This window comes from Spinacia oleracea, chromosome 3 (assembly GCF_020520425.1).
Source record: "Spinacia oleracea cultivar Varoflay chromosome 3, BTI_SOV_V1, whole genome shotgun sequence".
Classification (NCBI taxonomy): Eukaryota; Viridiplantae; Streptophyta; class Magnoliopsida; order Caryophyllales; family Amaranthaceae; genus Spinacia; species Spinacia oleracea.
This window is the reverse complement of record NC_079489.1, coordinates 64,713,953-64,730,506: the sequence shown is the minus strand read 5'-3', so window position 1 is coordinate 64,730,506 and position 16,554 is coordinate 64,713,953. Positions and strand designations below refer to the sequence as shown.

Below are 16,554 nucleotides of genomic sequence, written 5' to 3'. Positions count from 1 at the left end.
TGTATAAAACATGGAAAGACTTTAAAATACTCATTTAAGTTCATTAGTTGAAAGTTGGGACCGAAATTAGCCATTTTAGTCAAAATGTGACCGAAAATGAACTAACGAGGCTTAAATGTGCATAAATTTACCAAATGGGTGAGAATGAGTCATTGAACCATAAAACTAAGTGTATCAAACATGAAAAGAATTTAAATACTCATTTAAGTTCATTGGTTGAAAGCTGGAACCGAAATTAGCCATTTTAGTTAAAATTTGACCGATAATGAAGTAACGAGGTTTAAATGTGCATAACTTTACCAAAATGGGTGAGAATGAGTATTTAAAACATAAAACTAGTGTATAAAACATGGAAAGACTTTAAAATACTCATTTAAGTTCATTAGTTGAAAGTTGGGACCGAAATTAGCAATTTTAGTCAAAATGTGACTGATAATGAACTAACGAGGCTTAAATGTGCATAAATTTACCAAATGGGTGAGAATGAGTCATTGAACCATAAAACTAAGTGTATCAAACATGAAAAGACTTTAAATACTCATTTAAGTTCATTGGTTGAAAGCTGGGACCGAAATTAGCCATTTTAGTTAAAATTTGACCGATAATGAACTAACGAGGTTTAAATGTGCATAACTTTACCAAAATTGGTGAGAATGAGTATTTAAAACATAAAACTAGTGTATAAAACATGGAAAGACTTTAAAATACTCATTTAAGTTCATTAGTAGAAAGTTGGGACCGAAATTAGCCATTTTAGTCAAAATGTGACCGATAATGAACTAACGAGGCTTAAATGTGCATAAATGTACCAAATGGGTGAGAATGAGTCATTGAACCATAAAACTAAGTGTATCAAACATGAAAAGACTTTAAATACTCATTTAAGTTCATTGGTTGAAAGCTGGGACCGAAATTAGCCATTTTAGTTAAAATTTGACCGATAATGAACTAACGAGGCTTAAATGTGCATAACTTCACCAAAATGGGTGAGAATGAGTCTTTGAAACATAAAACTAAGTGTATAAAACATGGAAAGACTTTAAAATACTCATTTAAGTTCATTAGTTGAAAGTTGGGACCGAAATTAGCCATTTTAGTCAAAATGTGACCGAAAATGAACTAACGAGGCTTAAATGTGCATAAATTTACCAAATGGGTGAGAATGAGTCATTGAACCATAAAACTAAGTGTATCAAACATGAAAAGAATTTAAATACTCATTTAAGTTCATTGGTTGAAAGCTGGAACCGAAATTAGCCATTTTAGTTAAAATTTGACCGATAATGAACTAACGAGGTTTAAATGTGCATAACTTTACCAAAATGGGTGAGAATGAGTATTTAAAACATAAAACTAGTGTATAAAACATGGAAAGACTTTAAAATACTCATTTAAGTTCATTAGTTGAAAGTTGGGACCGAAATTAGCCATTTTAGTCAAAATGTGACCGATAATGAACTAACGAGGCTTAAATGTGCATAAATTTACCAAATGGGTGAGAATGAGTCATTGAACCATAAAACTAAGTGTATCAAACATGAAAAGACTTTAAATACTCATTTAAGTTCATTGGTTGAAAGCTGGGACCGAAATTAGCCATTTTAGTTAAAATTTGACCGATAATGAACTAACGAGGTTTAAATATGCATAACTTCACCAAAATGGGTGAGAATGAGTCTTTGAAACATAAAACTAAGTGTATAAAACATGGAAAGACTTTAAAATACTCATTTAAGTTCATTAGTTGAAAGTTGGGACCGAAATTAGCCATTTTAGTCAAAATGTGATCGAAAATGAACTAACGAGGCTTAAATGTGCATAAATTTACCAAATGGGTGAGAATGAGTCTTTAAATGGGTGAGAATGGGTGAAAATGTGACCGATAATGAACTAACAAGGCTTAAATGTGCATAAATTTACCAAATGGGTGAGAATGAGTCATTGAACCATAAAACTAAGTGTATCAAACATGAAAAGACTTTAAATACTCATTTAAGTTCATTAGTTGAAAGCTGGGACCGAAATTAGCCATTTTAGTCAAAATTTGACCGATAATGAACTAACGAGGCTTAAATGTGCATAACTTCACCAAAATGGGTGAAAATGAGTCTTTGAAACATAAAACTAAGTGTATTAAACATGAAAATACTTTAAAATACTCATTTAAGTTCATTAGTTGAAAGTTGGCACCGAAATTAGCCTTTTCTTTATTATTATACGGTTCATTATTTATTTGTTATGAACAAATGAAGTCTTAATTTATTGTACGGTTCAATATTTATAATATAACTAAAGTGTATATGTATTTTTTGATGGTTGATATTTTAAAGGTATTCAATAATCCGAGGGAGCGGCCTTTCACCCTTGAGGAGATAGATGAAGTTCGAGAAATGTTGGCAAACTCCATTAATAGTGATTGTCTTTGATATTTTCTTGTACTGAATCTTAAATTATGGATGCTAATTTTTCATATAATTGTAATGTAAACGACTTTTATATTTACAATTATATACTATTTAATTTAATTATCTATTTAATTGGATAGTTTTTATATGACGTATGGAGATTAATCAGTGGCGTGGTCCAATTATAATATGTAGCAGGGAAATCGGTTATACAACAAATCTAGATCAAGTGCGGCTCATTTATAGGCCAAGTGCGGCTCATTTTTATGCTTGTGCTGCCCATTTTTATGTCAAGTGCGGGCTCATTTTCAAATTTGGCAGCACCAAATATGTCAAGTGCGGGCTCATTTTCAATATTGGCAGCACCAAATATGTCAAGTGCGGGCTCATTTTCAAAATTGGCAGCACCAAATATGTCAAGTGCGGACTGATTTTCAAAATTGGCAGCACAAAATATGTCAAGTGCGGGCTCATTTTCTAAATTGGCAGCACTTGAAATATCAAGTGCTGCCAATATTTTGGCAGCACTTGAAAAACATCAAGTGCGGGCAAGCCATGTGCTGCACATGTAAAAGCCCGCACTAAACCCCTTAAAATGAGCCCGCACTTGAGGTTTTTTCCTCTAGTGATGGGCATGATGGAAGTATGGCTCGTCGAGCCATACGAGGCCATTGTGCTCGCCGAGCCATGCGACACGGGCAGCAGCAGCAAGGCTGCGTCCCTCGTGCGCGCTAGGCAAGGAAGGGGCAGGCGAGCACGCTTGCGGGGCTGCGACGAAGCAAGGGCAAGCCTTGGGACGTCCAGCACACTCGATGCACAACACACGCAACGCAGGGGCAGCATGGCTGCGGGTACGCGGTGCGCATGCGGTGCGATGGGGCTGGGGCGCGCGGGCATTGCTCGTGTGCTCTTGGGCCTCACGCACGATGGGCTGGGGGTGCGCGGGCAATGCTCGTGTGCTCTTGGGCTTCACGCAAGGCGGGGCTGGGCGCAAGCCTAGCCCGATTAGGCAATTGAACTTTTTTTTAAATCGTTTAATTCGTTGGGTTTCGTATATTTGCATTAATTTGGGCTAATAGGATATTTAATTTAATATTTTATTTGCTTGGGCCGGGCCGCGAGTTTTAATTTAATATTTCATAATTAATTATCCGGAATAATTATTGGTTTGAGTGGGAGCCACTAAATGAAATTAAAATGAAATAATTATTTTAATTATTTCGTAGGTCGCATTATTTTAATTAAATTCAATTTTAATTAGAATAAAGTCTAAGGATTAATAATTTGGAAATTGATTAATCTTTTAGGACGCGTTTATGTGAACGTGAATTTTAATTAATTCACGTAAATACTTGCATATTAACATGGGCCATTCGTTTTAGCATGCGAATGGGTGAATGCGTAGAATATATATTTTTTGCAATGCAGGTACTCCAAGTGACTAGTATGGCCAAATTTAGGATAGTTAAATACGGTCTGCGCACCGTTCTATCTTTGAATGTAAAGTTTTAAATATGGTCTGCGTACCATGGAAATTTTGATGTAATTTATTATTTTCAAGTATTTCTAAGTTTAGAACTTTAAGTTAGCATTTGAACGAAGATTCAAGACAATGCCAAGCTAACAAGGAGGTGATGAAGATTGGATGCTTCAAAACAAGATGTTTTGGGCCATACTAGATCACCATTTATTTATGCAATTTGAAATATATATATTATGCGTGAATGTATGAATGTATGTATGCTTTGCATGAACAGGTTGTTTCCTATGAATCGATTAGTTTTAAGTTCACTAAATAATCGAACCTACATAGAAACAACTAGGTCCAAGTAATATTGAGTTTAAAAATTGCCTTCCAAATCAACACTTACAAAAATCTAGGGATCTAAGATAGTAGGTTTACGCTAAAGCGAGGTGCTATTTTAGTTGACTTAGGTGGTAAGGCGTCCTAAAGGAGCACGTTGATTGTGGTTTCAACTCGAACAACAATGGCATTATGTTGTGGCAATGGGATAAATTATGGCATTAATTTATTAACCAAGAGTAATTTGGAGATTACTAGCAATAGGTTTTGCTTACCTAAAATCTTAAACTACTTAAGACATGCTAAAGCTGCTTAAGGATTTAGGACTTTTGGGGTCTTGGAATCGTTTCATTCATTTTGGACCATGTTTTTGCTTTTTGCATGAATGAAATGTTTAATAGCTTTGATGATTGCGTGAATACTTTTATTTTAAGTTAGTAAAGTATGATAAGTGTTTTTCTTTGCTAGTTCATTTTGTAGAATAGTCAATCTTCAACCTTATTGCGTTCGGACAATAGAACTGCGATATTTCCTCGATCGATTGATAACTATTTTGAGAGCGATTCTCAAAGAAAAAGAGAGTGAGAGCGTATCTTGAATGTTGTTTTCTTATAGTGATCTTCATGGTTGTTTTCAAACTAAAAATTTGAATGGTAGACCAATTGGACCTCATATATTCAGAATACTGGGTAGTTTTGAAATAATGAAGTATTGAGTTAAAGACTCATGTATAACCAATGGTTAACAACCAATCTTCTTTTGATTCGAGAATGAACTAGACTCATTGGATGCGGTCATTCAAAGTGAATAAAATAAAGGGACTTTGTACGCATAACAAAGTAAGAAGATCAAGCAAAGAGTAAAATCTTTAGGACTATAAGAAAACGTGCTAGAAAGGATAGGAAATGGGAATAAAAGAAATGAATTCAAGATTCAATTTCTACCTTGAAGTTTATGTTAAAAAGAGAAACGACTTAGCAAATAAACTCCTATGGTATTAGATTACCGCTTGAGGTTCTAAACTCTTGTTAAGAACTCAAATTCCGGGAGCTAAGTCTGGTTATTGACCTACAAGTGGGAAATGAGGCAATTTTGTGCTACATTAATTGTACGGTCATCATGTTTGTTTTAAAGTCCTTCTAAATACTGGAACTTAATGGTATTATGTTCCATTAATCATCATAATCAATTTCTGTTTGGACAACGGAAAGACTTACATTCAAAGTAAACAAAAACATTCGTTGATTGTTTATTTGAATGAAATGGTCACTTAAGGGTTGAGTCATATGATTGATTAATAAACAAACGAATCTCTTCACACTCAAACTTCAGAAGGTTCAAATCAAACATTTGATTTGTGTTCCACATATCTTTGGCAATGTCATAAGACCATATCAACAAGTCAACATTCTATGATTCCATGGCATGGATTTCTGAAAGTTGGTTAATTAAAGACACATGGGTCTTGCTTGTTGAACATGACATAGAAATGGACTACTGTTAGAAGTTTCTAGACAATGAAGTTCATGGGCCAAAGATGGATTTTATGACCTACCTATTTCACAAGAATTTGAGAAAATATGGCTATATTTACTCGAAGTGAAATGTGTGAAATGCTTCGATGCAATTCACAAAAGGGTATAAAATCAACTTGGCAAGAATTTTGGAACATCTAGGCTGGGTCAAGGTGATGTTTGCATGAGCCAAGAAAGATTATCTAGATTGTTTAATTATATGGCATTATAACAATCGAAGCTCCATAAGAATATGGTATGTCCAAATGGAGAAATCGGAATCTATTTCGATTAACGATAATCACGACTATTTTCCTATTTAGTTTCTAATTACACTCTCAAGTGACTTTCACACTAAAAAAAGTTGTCAAAGCTAAGGATAAGATGTCATAAGGATTGAACTTCGGTTCAGTACATCTTTTCAGTACATATATATCTAGGGTTGTCGAACCCAGTGGGAGTTAGTGTTTACATCAAACAAACTCAAGGATAGATATATGTTTCTTTATGAGCGACTCATAGAAACAAAAGGTATTGATTCTACCACAAATCTAAGAACATATGGTTGTTGCTCTAGATAATGTCTTTTCGGAAACCATCATATTTCCAAAAAGGCAAGTGGGAGAAAAATGACCTCGAATGGACTTCGAGTCAAGCAACAAACAAATGTAGGATACTTAGGAGTCTTTGGAAAAGCTTTGTACTTAGAAGCCTTTGGAAGAGCTTCATGAAGACTTTAGAAGTGCTTCAAGAGAATCCTAATACTCAAAGGACTTGAGTAATGTCTTTATAGACACTAACGTTTGATGTTCAATACCTAGGTAAATCGTATAAGGAATAGAATTCAACCAAGATAGATACATAGATATCTCGAGGAATGAAAACTATGAAGACTTTGGAAAGTGCTTCAAGAACATACGACTTACAGGTTAGCTACGACGAATTAAAAATTCCCTAGTATGGTTTGAGGCCATCAGAAACATAAGTATGGTTCGAGGCCATACAAAATGGTTTGAGGCCATTTCATCCAAAGTACCTTCATCTTGAAGAATCAAATCTATGATTTGGTTGATTTGCATAAAGGGTTTACTCCCATTGGTTGCAAACATGTTTTCAAAACATACAGAGATGATATTGTATACTCATACAAAAGAGAAGCTAGATTGGTGGTTAAAGATTGTAAACAAATTCACGGCGTTGATAATTTTGAAATCTTTTTCACCAAGTCGGAATGCTTGAACTATTTTAAATAAATCTAGCAATCATTGCATATGGCAATATGGCAATTGGAAAACGAAACACCTTCCTCAATTGGAATTGTAGAAAGGAATTGTGTACATCACACAATGTAAAAGTTTTGGATGCTAGATAAAATAGCAAGCTTAAGAAATCTATTCGTAGATTAAAGCATGCAAGTGGGAATTGGACCATATTTGTCTAAACGGCTATTGAGCAATCATAGCTTTATGAAAATATGGATCATCTTATAGATGAGGAGTTTAGTGGGAGCCAAGTCAAGTTTATTGGTTCTATATATGAGATACAAATCTCTCTATTAAAAATGACATTTAAATTCTAAATGGTTAGATTTGAAAGTATTTATCAATATTAGAACCATGGCGAAACTTAGATCATACTGGGTTAAAGATCTATTGGATAGGATCTGAAGCGTTGTTTGGATTTTGTTAAAGTAATTACTAAATCAAACACAATGGAGAGACTCAAAAGAGACTCTCAACCCATATGAGCAAGTCTAAGTTATGAATGCTTTAACTAAGTATAAAGCTAGGCTGTTATCACTAAAGTTAAGCATAAAGGACCTTGAAGAGGTGACTTCACCTTATATCACATGGCAATGCCAAGATTTTAGCAAGATTCAGTGTTTCTTGAAACAGAATAAAGCTAAAACTTACATGGATAGATTTTAAAATGCGAATGGTTTTTGCATTACAATCAATCATGTATGATGTGATATATAAATCGCCAAGAAAACTCGTGAACATTGGATCGTGACGAGTTTATACCAATTTCTATTGATCGGGATCAAAGATCATTAGGAATAGTATCAAGAACATCCAACACAATTGGATATGTAGGATGAGCACTTGATAAGAGGAAGTGAAGATAACTAAAGTTTTGATGCTACATGCATTTGCCTAAGCAAAAGTTGAATCTTGTTGTTAGGCAAACCACAAACATACACGGGCAATTAGGCGTCGTGATTAAAAGGTGGTAACATAGGTTCTAAACCATATGTGATGCATGGGAAACTGAATCAATGATTAGTTTCCAAGTTCTTAGTTGAAAGATGTATCTCCCACATCTATGTGAACTGGTTGGAGTATTCCAAAAGGGAAGCATCATTTGAAATTCTACATAATTGAAATGAATTCATTATTGCCTAAGAAGCAATAAAAATGAATTGTTTTTAGTGGGAGTTCTTCAATGAACTCGGGTTAATCACAAGTCTGCTACCTGGATAATTTTCTATTTTAGATATGATTATCATTCTAAACAGCAACGAAAGACTAGATCATTCTAGAAACATATTCAAAGATCTTTTCATCTTACATCGAAGGGCTTTCGATAGAAAAGATGCTAAGGATAGCAAAGTATGATAAACTAAACCTCTGCATTGAATGATACACAACATTCATATGCAGATATGGAATCAAGTTTGAGTTCCATGAATGTTTTAAGTATTGGGTGAAAGGCCTATATCTGTAAAACATTAAATGCTTGATTTTGGGTTAGAGGCCCACAAATTGGTAAGCATTTGGTTTAAACATTTATCATTTATGAAATTATATTTCATAGTTCATTTAATCTTGGTTTAGTATTAAATGATAAGTCAATGTGATTCAAATCATTCAAAGGGGATGTCAAGATGGATTCTTCGACAAAGAAACACCCATAAGTGAACTTGAATATTGAAGTCACAAAGGATCCCTAATCCAGGTCATTGAAAGGTGGACGACTAATGACTAATGAATATTAGATTGCAAGTAGATTACTTAGTTCTGTTTCTTGAACTAGAGTGACTGGATGTCAGAATCTTTTGCATAGATACTTATTGGATCTTGTATCGGATTGACCATGAGAACGCTTTAAGAGATTAAAGTTATGTCATAGGTAGTTCTCATTAATGGTGATTAGAAACCGTTCCTCAGAACATGAGCGATTATGTCTGCTCGTTTGAGAATTAGTTCGCTTTGATACTAGCTAAACGTTGCACCGTAAAAGGAGGCTATAAAAGCAGTTATTGGGCGTACTATGAATCAAAGTGAGTGTTCATAGATTGCAAGAATGGATTGTCCTCCTATCTTTGATAGGATATGGTGTTGTTGGGTAACAAGGCCTCTAGGAGAGTTAGATACTGTAAAATGTATGGCCGTGCTCAGAATGGTTAGGCTTAACCTTCTGCAAAAGTATGACAGTTGAACTCTGTAATCCGAGAAACACTTCTGGACCTAATAATGATGGCTTGGATCTTACCTTATGTTCAGTAAGTAACACTAAGCGACAAAGGAATGTGGATGCACACTTGTCTGAATGACAAGTGGGAGAGTGAAGGAAATATGTCCTTCACCCAAGGTGCATTAAGTCTAATACCAAGGTTCAGATTAATTGCGAACAATTAATTCAGTGAGATCAAGTGATCGGAACAGCTAGCTGGAGCAATGCTTCCGATCAGTGAGTTCTAATGGATATTGAACTCACAACTTACTCTTGACTGAACCTACAAGGTCACACCAATGACACGTAACAGATCACCGGATTAAATGAATCGGAAATTCATTTAATAGCTTTTCGGGAATTAGTTGGAAAACGTATTATACGATACGACCTTGCATCGGAATCGTATATCGTATCGCGAATATTCGTAAGCTAGGCGAAACGAATAAATCGTATCGTACGACGGTGATTCGTCGTATACGAAACGATAAATAATATATCGGAAATATATTAATCGCGGATACGGAAAGGGGCAACGCTGCCAGCCCAACGAGCCAAGGCGCGCAAGCGCGCAAGGCCCACTGGGCGTAGCAGCGAGCCAGCGCGCAAGGCCCAAGCCTTGGCTGGGCGCGCGCGAGCACGCGAGGCACAGCAGCAGCAGCGCACACAGCGCGGCCCAAGGCCCAGCGCCTGTCTGGCTGTGCGCGTGTGGGCTTGCACGGACGTGGCTGGCTGGCGCATGGCCTATGTGCCTTGGCCGGTTAATATTATAACCTAAGGGTTATAATATTATTCCAACTCACGTTTTCCAATAACCTAATGCAAAATCAGATTCTAACCTAAGGCAAGAGAAACCCTAAACTCTCTGTGCCTCCATTAGAATTGCTCTTCCCAAAAGCACAAACTCTTGATCGATTGTCTAAGTTACGATAATCAAGACGGATCTGATCGTGTCGGTGAACCAAGTAGAGGAACGACAAGTGGAGTTCTTTGTTCGTGTTCGTTGACGGATTCTTGTGGAAAACACGCTTCGAATGTAAGTTTGCTTAATCTGTGCTTTATACATGTTTCCTGGCTTTTGGGATTGTTCCGCACATGTTATTATGTTTAACTGTATTCCCCTACACCTCCATCCTCCGGTCGCTGTTGCTTCTTCTTTCTCGTCATAGAAAAAGGTGGTGTAGGATAGTGAAAGACCTTATCGTGCGCCAATCACCATAGCCAGAGAGAATTTTTTTTTTGTTCCATTTATTTATGCAATATGTTTTAGATAGTTACTATGTTATCATTATGTTTTTTATGTTCTTTTTTTTACTCTATGTTATTAGTAATAAGTTTAACTATATTATTATGGAAATAACTATATGACTATAGTAATAACTATATCTGCAATTCTGCGAGTATCTTACCATCATTAATTCTAAGAGTTACCATATGATGCATAATAGAAACTATATGTTTTACATAGTTACTATGTTATTTTTTCATATTTAAATGTTAAATTATTAACTTAGTTTATATATTATTGATTCAGAAATACAAAGATGGTGCATCCAGAATTGAAGTCGTGCAAAGAATAACTTATGCAAGGAAAATAAAAGCAGGAGAAAAAGAAAATTCTGACAACAATGAAAACCAAGGACGTGGTAGAAGAAGGAGAGGATGCGTACGTGGAAGGAGAGGACGTGCTGGTGGAAGGAAGGGACGTGGACGTGGCGATTAGTATTTTTTAGTTCAAAAAACATTTGAGTTTAATGTGGTTTATTTAATAGATGCAAATAATTAGAATATCGTAGCTAAAAACAACGAACCATGTAGTTAATGTTTTTCTTAATTACTGTTCAAGAGTTATAATTACTCTTACTTTACTCACTCTTTTTTATTTCAGTAATTATATGATATATAATAGTAACTATATAATAGAAAATATTATTATATGACTTCTGAAGAATCTATATCATAGTATATTTTCAATATAGTAATTGTTTTATAGTTAAAATTACTTCTTTATATGATATATTTATTCTTCGGATTTTTCACCAAATGCCCCTGAGGTTTACTTTAATGCACCAAATACCCCTAAACTTTCCAAAATTCACCAAACACCCCTGACGTATGCAATAATATCATTAAATGCCCTTTTGTCTGACGGACGTTAACCCTCCGTTAGGCAGTTAGTTCGTTAAAACATAATGCACCGAATACCCCTGAGGTTTGGTAAAAAGCACCAAATACCCCTGAGGTTTGGTAATTTTTTTTCCAAAAACTAGCCGTTGAATTTGAATAATATAGCCGTTGCAGTCACCCATACACTAATTTCCCTTATATATACCATACCCAACAACAACACCACACTGCCCTAAACCCCAATCCCCCCCAACTGCACAAACAGTCCACCCCAAACCCCCACCTGCACAACCAGAACACTGCAACAGGAGCACCAACAACAAGCAGAACCCTGCAACACCAGCAGCAGCAACAGCAAGAACAAACAACAACAGCAGCAGCAGCAACAACAAGAATAACAAGACAGCAGAGCAACAAGAACAAACACCAATAGCAGCAGCAGCAAGGACTTCAACACAGCACAACACCAGCAGCAAGAACAACACAGCAACAACAAGAATAGACAACACCAGCAGCAAGAACAACACAACACAATAACAACAATAACAAACAACAGAAGCAGCAACAACAGAAGCATCAACAACAGAAGCAGCAACAACAGAGCAGCAAGAACAACAACACAGCATGAGTTCTTGTTCCAATACATCATCATCCAATCTGTTTTCATACATACTTGTTCCAAACAAATGTTGTCCTATTTGTTCCAAAAAATGTGCAATAAAAAGCTCCGAGACATCCAAAAATCCACAGAGGCTATATTACAAGTGTGATCCTTGTAACCATTTTATGTGGTGCAAAGGAAGTGTTCTACACCAAAATCAACAACACCAACAGCAACAGAGCAATATAGAGTATGAGGGAACATCGGAAGACAACGACAATATAAGTGACGAACTGAAGAAACTGAAGAAAAGAGTGAAAGGGCTCAAAAAATTCCAAGCTGCAACAATTAAAATAGGAATTGTAATGTTTTTGTGTCTAATGTTTGTAGTAAAGAAGTAATCAAGACAAACAATGATGGTTGTAATGGCACGAGCACATGAATTTCATTTATCAATAATATGCAAGTCTTTGAACTCGTAACTGAAATAGTTTGTTTCCAAAATAAACCGAACATCAAGTTGTGGGTAGCTTTACAAAAAAATGCCAAAATGTGCCACAACCTAAGTTGTTTTTCAAAATAAACCTAAGCTTTAAAACAGAAATACTAAACTGAATCCTAAGCTTACTTCTAGTTATGCAGCTTTGGACTTCTTGCTGCTCGATGCATTAGATGTTGGAGCCTTCCTCTTCCTAGCACCAGATGTTGATGCACCAGCAGAACCAGCAGCAGCTGCAGCAGATTCTTTCCTCTGTTTTGCAGTGGAACCTCCTTTACAGGTTCTTGAGTTATGCCCAATTTGCTTGCATTTCCCACACTTGACAGTGGTGTTTCTTTTCCCCCTCTTCTTCTCATGAGCACCTCTTCTTCTCTGCTTGGCTGGTCTGCCAGCTGCCCTTCTCATTAGTGGGGGAAGAATCCTGGGTAGCTCAAATGTAGGCCACTATGTTGAGTCAGGCATGGGGTGAATATGCTCTGAGTATGTGAGCTTATAGGCTGCCCCTTTGAAGTAAGGAGAAACAAAATCTGTAGGATTGAGTCTTTGATGGTATATTACCCTAATAGCATGCTTGCAAGGTATACCACACCCTTGCCATTTCCCACAACCACAAACTCTAGCAGCAAGCCTAATAGGGAACTTCACATGACCATCTAAAACCTCAAATTCACCCCCCCCAGCATTAGTTGCATAACAGAACCTCGAGTCAGCACTCCTCTCTTCAAGCTCCTTAGTAGCATATGGCGTCAATTGATCGGGTCCAATGTCAACAGCTTTATCAAATCTGGCCCCGATCTTCGTCATGCACCAAGACCTTATTTCTAACATAACAGAATACAATAATTGGCATCACACATTTTAATGCAAAATAAATACCCGACTCGGAAACTTGAACACATACCCGACTCGGACACTTGAACACAAACCCGACTCGGACACTTGAATACAAACCTAAATAAATAAGTTCCAATGACACAAAAATAGGATAAAATGTAAAGGATTACCTTCAAGAAGTGACAAAACAGGAAGATCCCTAAAGGGTTTGGTACACGCGTTGAAGGATTCCACAAAGTTGGTGGTGTTGTGATCACAAGTGACCCCAACATCAAACTTGTGTCTGGACCACTGTTCAGGCACTTTGTCAAGATATCCCACTGCTTGTGGGATGAGTTTGCCAATCTTTTCCATGGCTTTGTTGAAGACATATGGATTGTATGCATCAGCAGCAACCCAGAACAAGTCATGGAAGGCTGTGCCACTGTATCCAGCTTGTCTGCAGTTGGTATACAGATGCTGAGCACAGACCCTCCTGACTGCTTTGGGGAAAACATCATACAAAGCAGATTCTACTCCCTGCATAACACAATTCCAAGTTTCAATAACTAGGGAAGTGAACCAGAAAACTGAAAAAAATATAAACAATACTACAAATAATAAAAACCAAGAAAGGGAGGAGTAATTACCCTCATTCTGTCACTAATAAAAGTCCAGTCATCCCTCTGGCACCCATGTTGAACAAACAAAGCCTTCAAGCTTCTGAAAAAATAGGACCATGTGTCCATACTCTCCGTACTCACAATGCTATAGGCTAATGGAAAAATCTCATTATTCCCATCGATAGCAACTGCAGTGAGGAGAATTCCCTTATAGTATCCACTCAAATGTGCACCATCAATGCCTATGATAGGCCTACAACCTCTTAAGAAACCCCTAACTTGTGCAGCAAAGGAGAAAAAGCAAGCCTTGAAACGGGGTGTCACGTTACCAGAATCTGCAGTCCAAGTGACCAAGGCATAACTCCCAGGATTGGTAGATTTGATCATTTCAGCATAGGATGGTAAAAGGGCATATGACTCATCAAAACCTCCATAAATTTGCTGCCTCCCGAGGCTTCTCACCTTGTACATCAACCTCTGTTTCACTTGTACCCTATAAATCCCCAATGCCTTTCTTTGAAGTGTCTTAATTGGGATTTCTGGATTTGCTTCAATGTCAGGAAGTAGTTTGGTGCATAGCCACTGAGATGTCACCATGGGATTCTCCTCAAGTCTCCCACAAGACTTGTGCTCACTGAAAAGAGTTTTAATGGCCCAACTGACCCCATCCAACAACACACAGGCATGGATCCTCCAATTGCATGACTCAACCAGACATATTGCAGTGAATCTGGTTGTATCAGCCTTTTCAACACTCACAGCAAATCCCTCTTGAATACAGAAGTCTCTGAAGACCTCCATGAAGTGTGTCTTGCTTTGGAATATCATCCATGGTTGCAACTTGATAGTCCCCCATGGCATGCTTCCCACAACTTTCCCATTTGCATACAAATTATCCAGCTTATTACTCCCATCTAAATGATCCTCAAAACTTCTCTCAGAAATTACCTCCTTAAGAACATCTTGTTCTTCATCTTCTTCAATTTCTTCGTCAATGAAATCGTCGGAGTTGAAACCAGTTTCACTATCACTCTCACTCTCCTCAAAATTTTCATCATCACTCTCATCATCCCATTGCTCCTCTTCCTCCACATTGTATGCAGTGGGTTTCCTCACCCTTGAACCAGCAGGCCTTCCCCCCTCTTCTTAGGAACAAACTCACCCGTCTTCTTAGCATGACTTCTGGAAATTCTGAAACCCCTCCCTTTGTTTAACTCAGCCCTGTTAGGAGGGGGTGTCTGATCTGGCTGGTGTTCTGTTTGATGTTGTTGCTGCTGTTCTGTGGGTTGGTGTTGCTGTTGTTCTGTTTGTTGTTGTTGTTGATGTTCTGTTTGTTGTTGTTGCTGATGTTCTGTCTGTTGTTGTTGTTGTTGCTGTGGTTGTGTCTGTGGTGAGGTTGGTGGTGGTGAGGGACTTCTTGGTGGTGGTGATGGATTATTTGGTGGTGGTGAGGGACTTCTTGGTGGTGGTGATGGATTATTTGGTGGTGGTGAGGGACTTCTTGGTGGTGGTGATGGATTATTTGGTGGTGGTGAGGGCTCTCTTGGTGGTGGTGAAGGCTCTTTTTGTGTATTTGGTGGTTGGGAACCTCCCGGGGAAAAGCAGTCAGCATGTTGTGAGCTGTAAACACGTACGTACTCTACGCTTAAATCCTCAACATCATACACAGGCACCTCAACTGCCACTGTGTTTGCCAATTGCTCCTCCAAATCCCTTTGAATCTCAGCCTCCCTTTCTAACCTTCTCCTTTCCTCTTCCCTCTCCCTCTCAAACTCCTCAGCTTTCCTTCTAAGTTCTGCAGCCTTCCTTTCCTTCCTATCCTTCCTTTTCTTAACTGCAGTCCTAAATTGGATTGAAGTTTCCTTCTCATTTGCCTTCTCTATCCATATTTCCACAGTATCTGTGCGCTTAAATAAACCCCACATGCCCATCAAACCAACATCATTCAACAATTCTACTCTTTTATTCGTACTAGGATTAACATAAAACAATCTAAATAAATCGGGAATCAGAACATCTTGCTTAATAGAATCATCAAACAAGTCATCAACCAAATCCATGTAGTTCGTTTCATCAGTATCTTGTACCCTCACATCAAAATTCCGATCATTATAATGACATAACAACCAAATTGCGACCATCCTATACAAACAATAAACACAACACAAAAATTCAAATTAATGAACTAAATCATTAGGCAAAACAACAAAGCACAACCAGACACTATGTTTTACCATTAACACCCCAAAATTCAAGTTAACCCATCTCATGGAAAAATCACGATTTTAGCAAAACCCTAACCCTAATCAAAGCAAAATTCGCAAAAAATAGCACCAAGAACAAGAAACGAATTGAGTGAACTAACCTTGACACAATTTTGATGAAGTTGAAGCCACAAATTCCAGTCCTTTGCTCTCCTTGCACCCACTTTTGTAGGACTCGCGAAAACTGCAGATTTTTGGACCAAATTGTCGATCTTTTCGTTGGGATTTACTTCGACTAACTATTGCGAGTTGTTTTACACAAATCCCAGCGACTTTCGATCTTTCTCTCTCTTTGGTTTGGTACTCAAGTGCTCTCTAATGGTGTAAGAGAACAGAGAGAAATGTCGAGGAAGAAGTTGGGAAGTTAGGTTTTGAATTTTTTTTTTATTTATTTTTTTTCTTTTTTGATATGGCGCCAGAAAGGACAAGTAAGGGCAACAAGGTAAAA

The 16,554-nt window shown here is 37.2% G+C and overlaps 2 protein-coding genes across 2 annotated transcripts; both read right to left on the bottom strand.

The window, feature by feature from the left end:
• Positions 1-12,850: 12,850 nt before the first annotated feature.
• On the bottom strand, positions 12,851-14,936 carry LOC130469734 (uncharacterized). The gene is made up of 4 exons (XM_056839187.1): positions 14,791-14,936; positions 13,870-14,704; positions 13,411-13,759; positions 12,851-13,227 (listed from the first exon to the last, which is right to left on the bottom strand). Exons 1-4 carry the CDS (start codon positions 14,934-14,936, stop codon positions 12,851-12,853), a joined length of 1,707 nt encoding a protein of 568 aa, XP_056695165.1.
• On the bottom strand, positions 14,542-16,320 carry LOC130470369 (RNA polymerase II degradation factor 1-like). Its single transcript, XM_056840389.1, has 2 exons — positions 16,208-16,320; positions 14,542-15,984 (listed from the first exon to the last, which is right to left on the bottom strand). Exon 2 carries the CDS (start codon positions 15,981-15,983, stop codon positions 14,955-14,957), a length of 1,029 nt encoding a protein of 342 aa, XP_056696367.1. The 5' UTR covers position 15,984; positions 16,208-16,320; the 3' UTR covers positions 14,542-14,954.
• Positions 16,321-16,554: the final 234 nt, after the last annotated feature.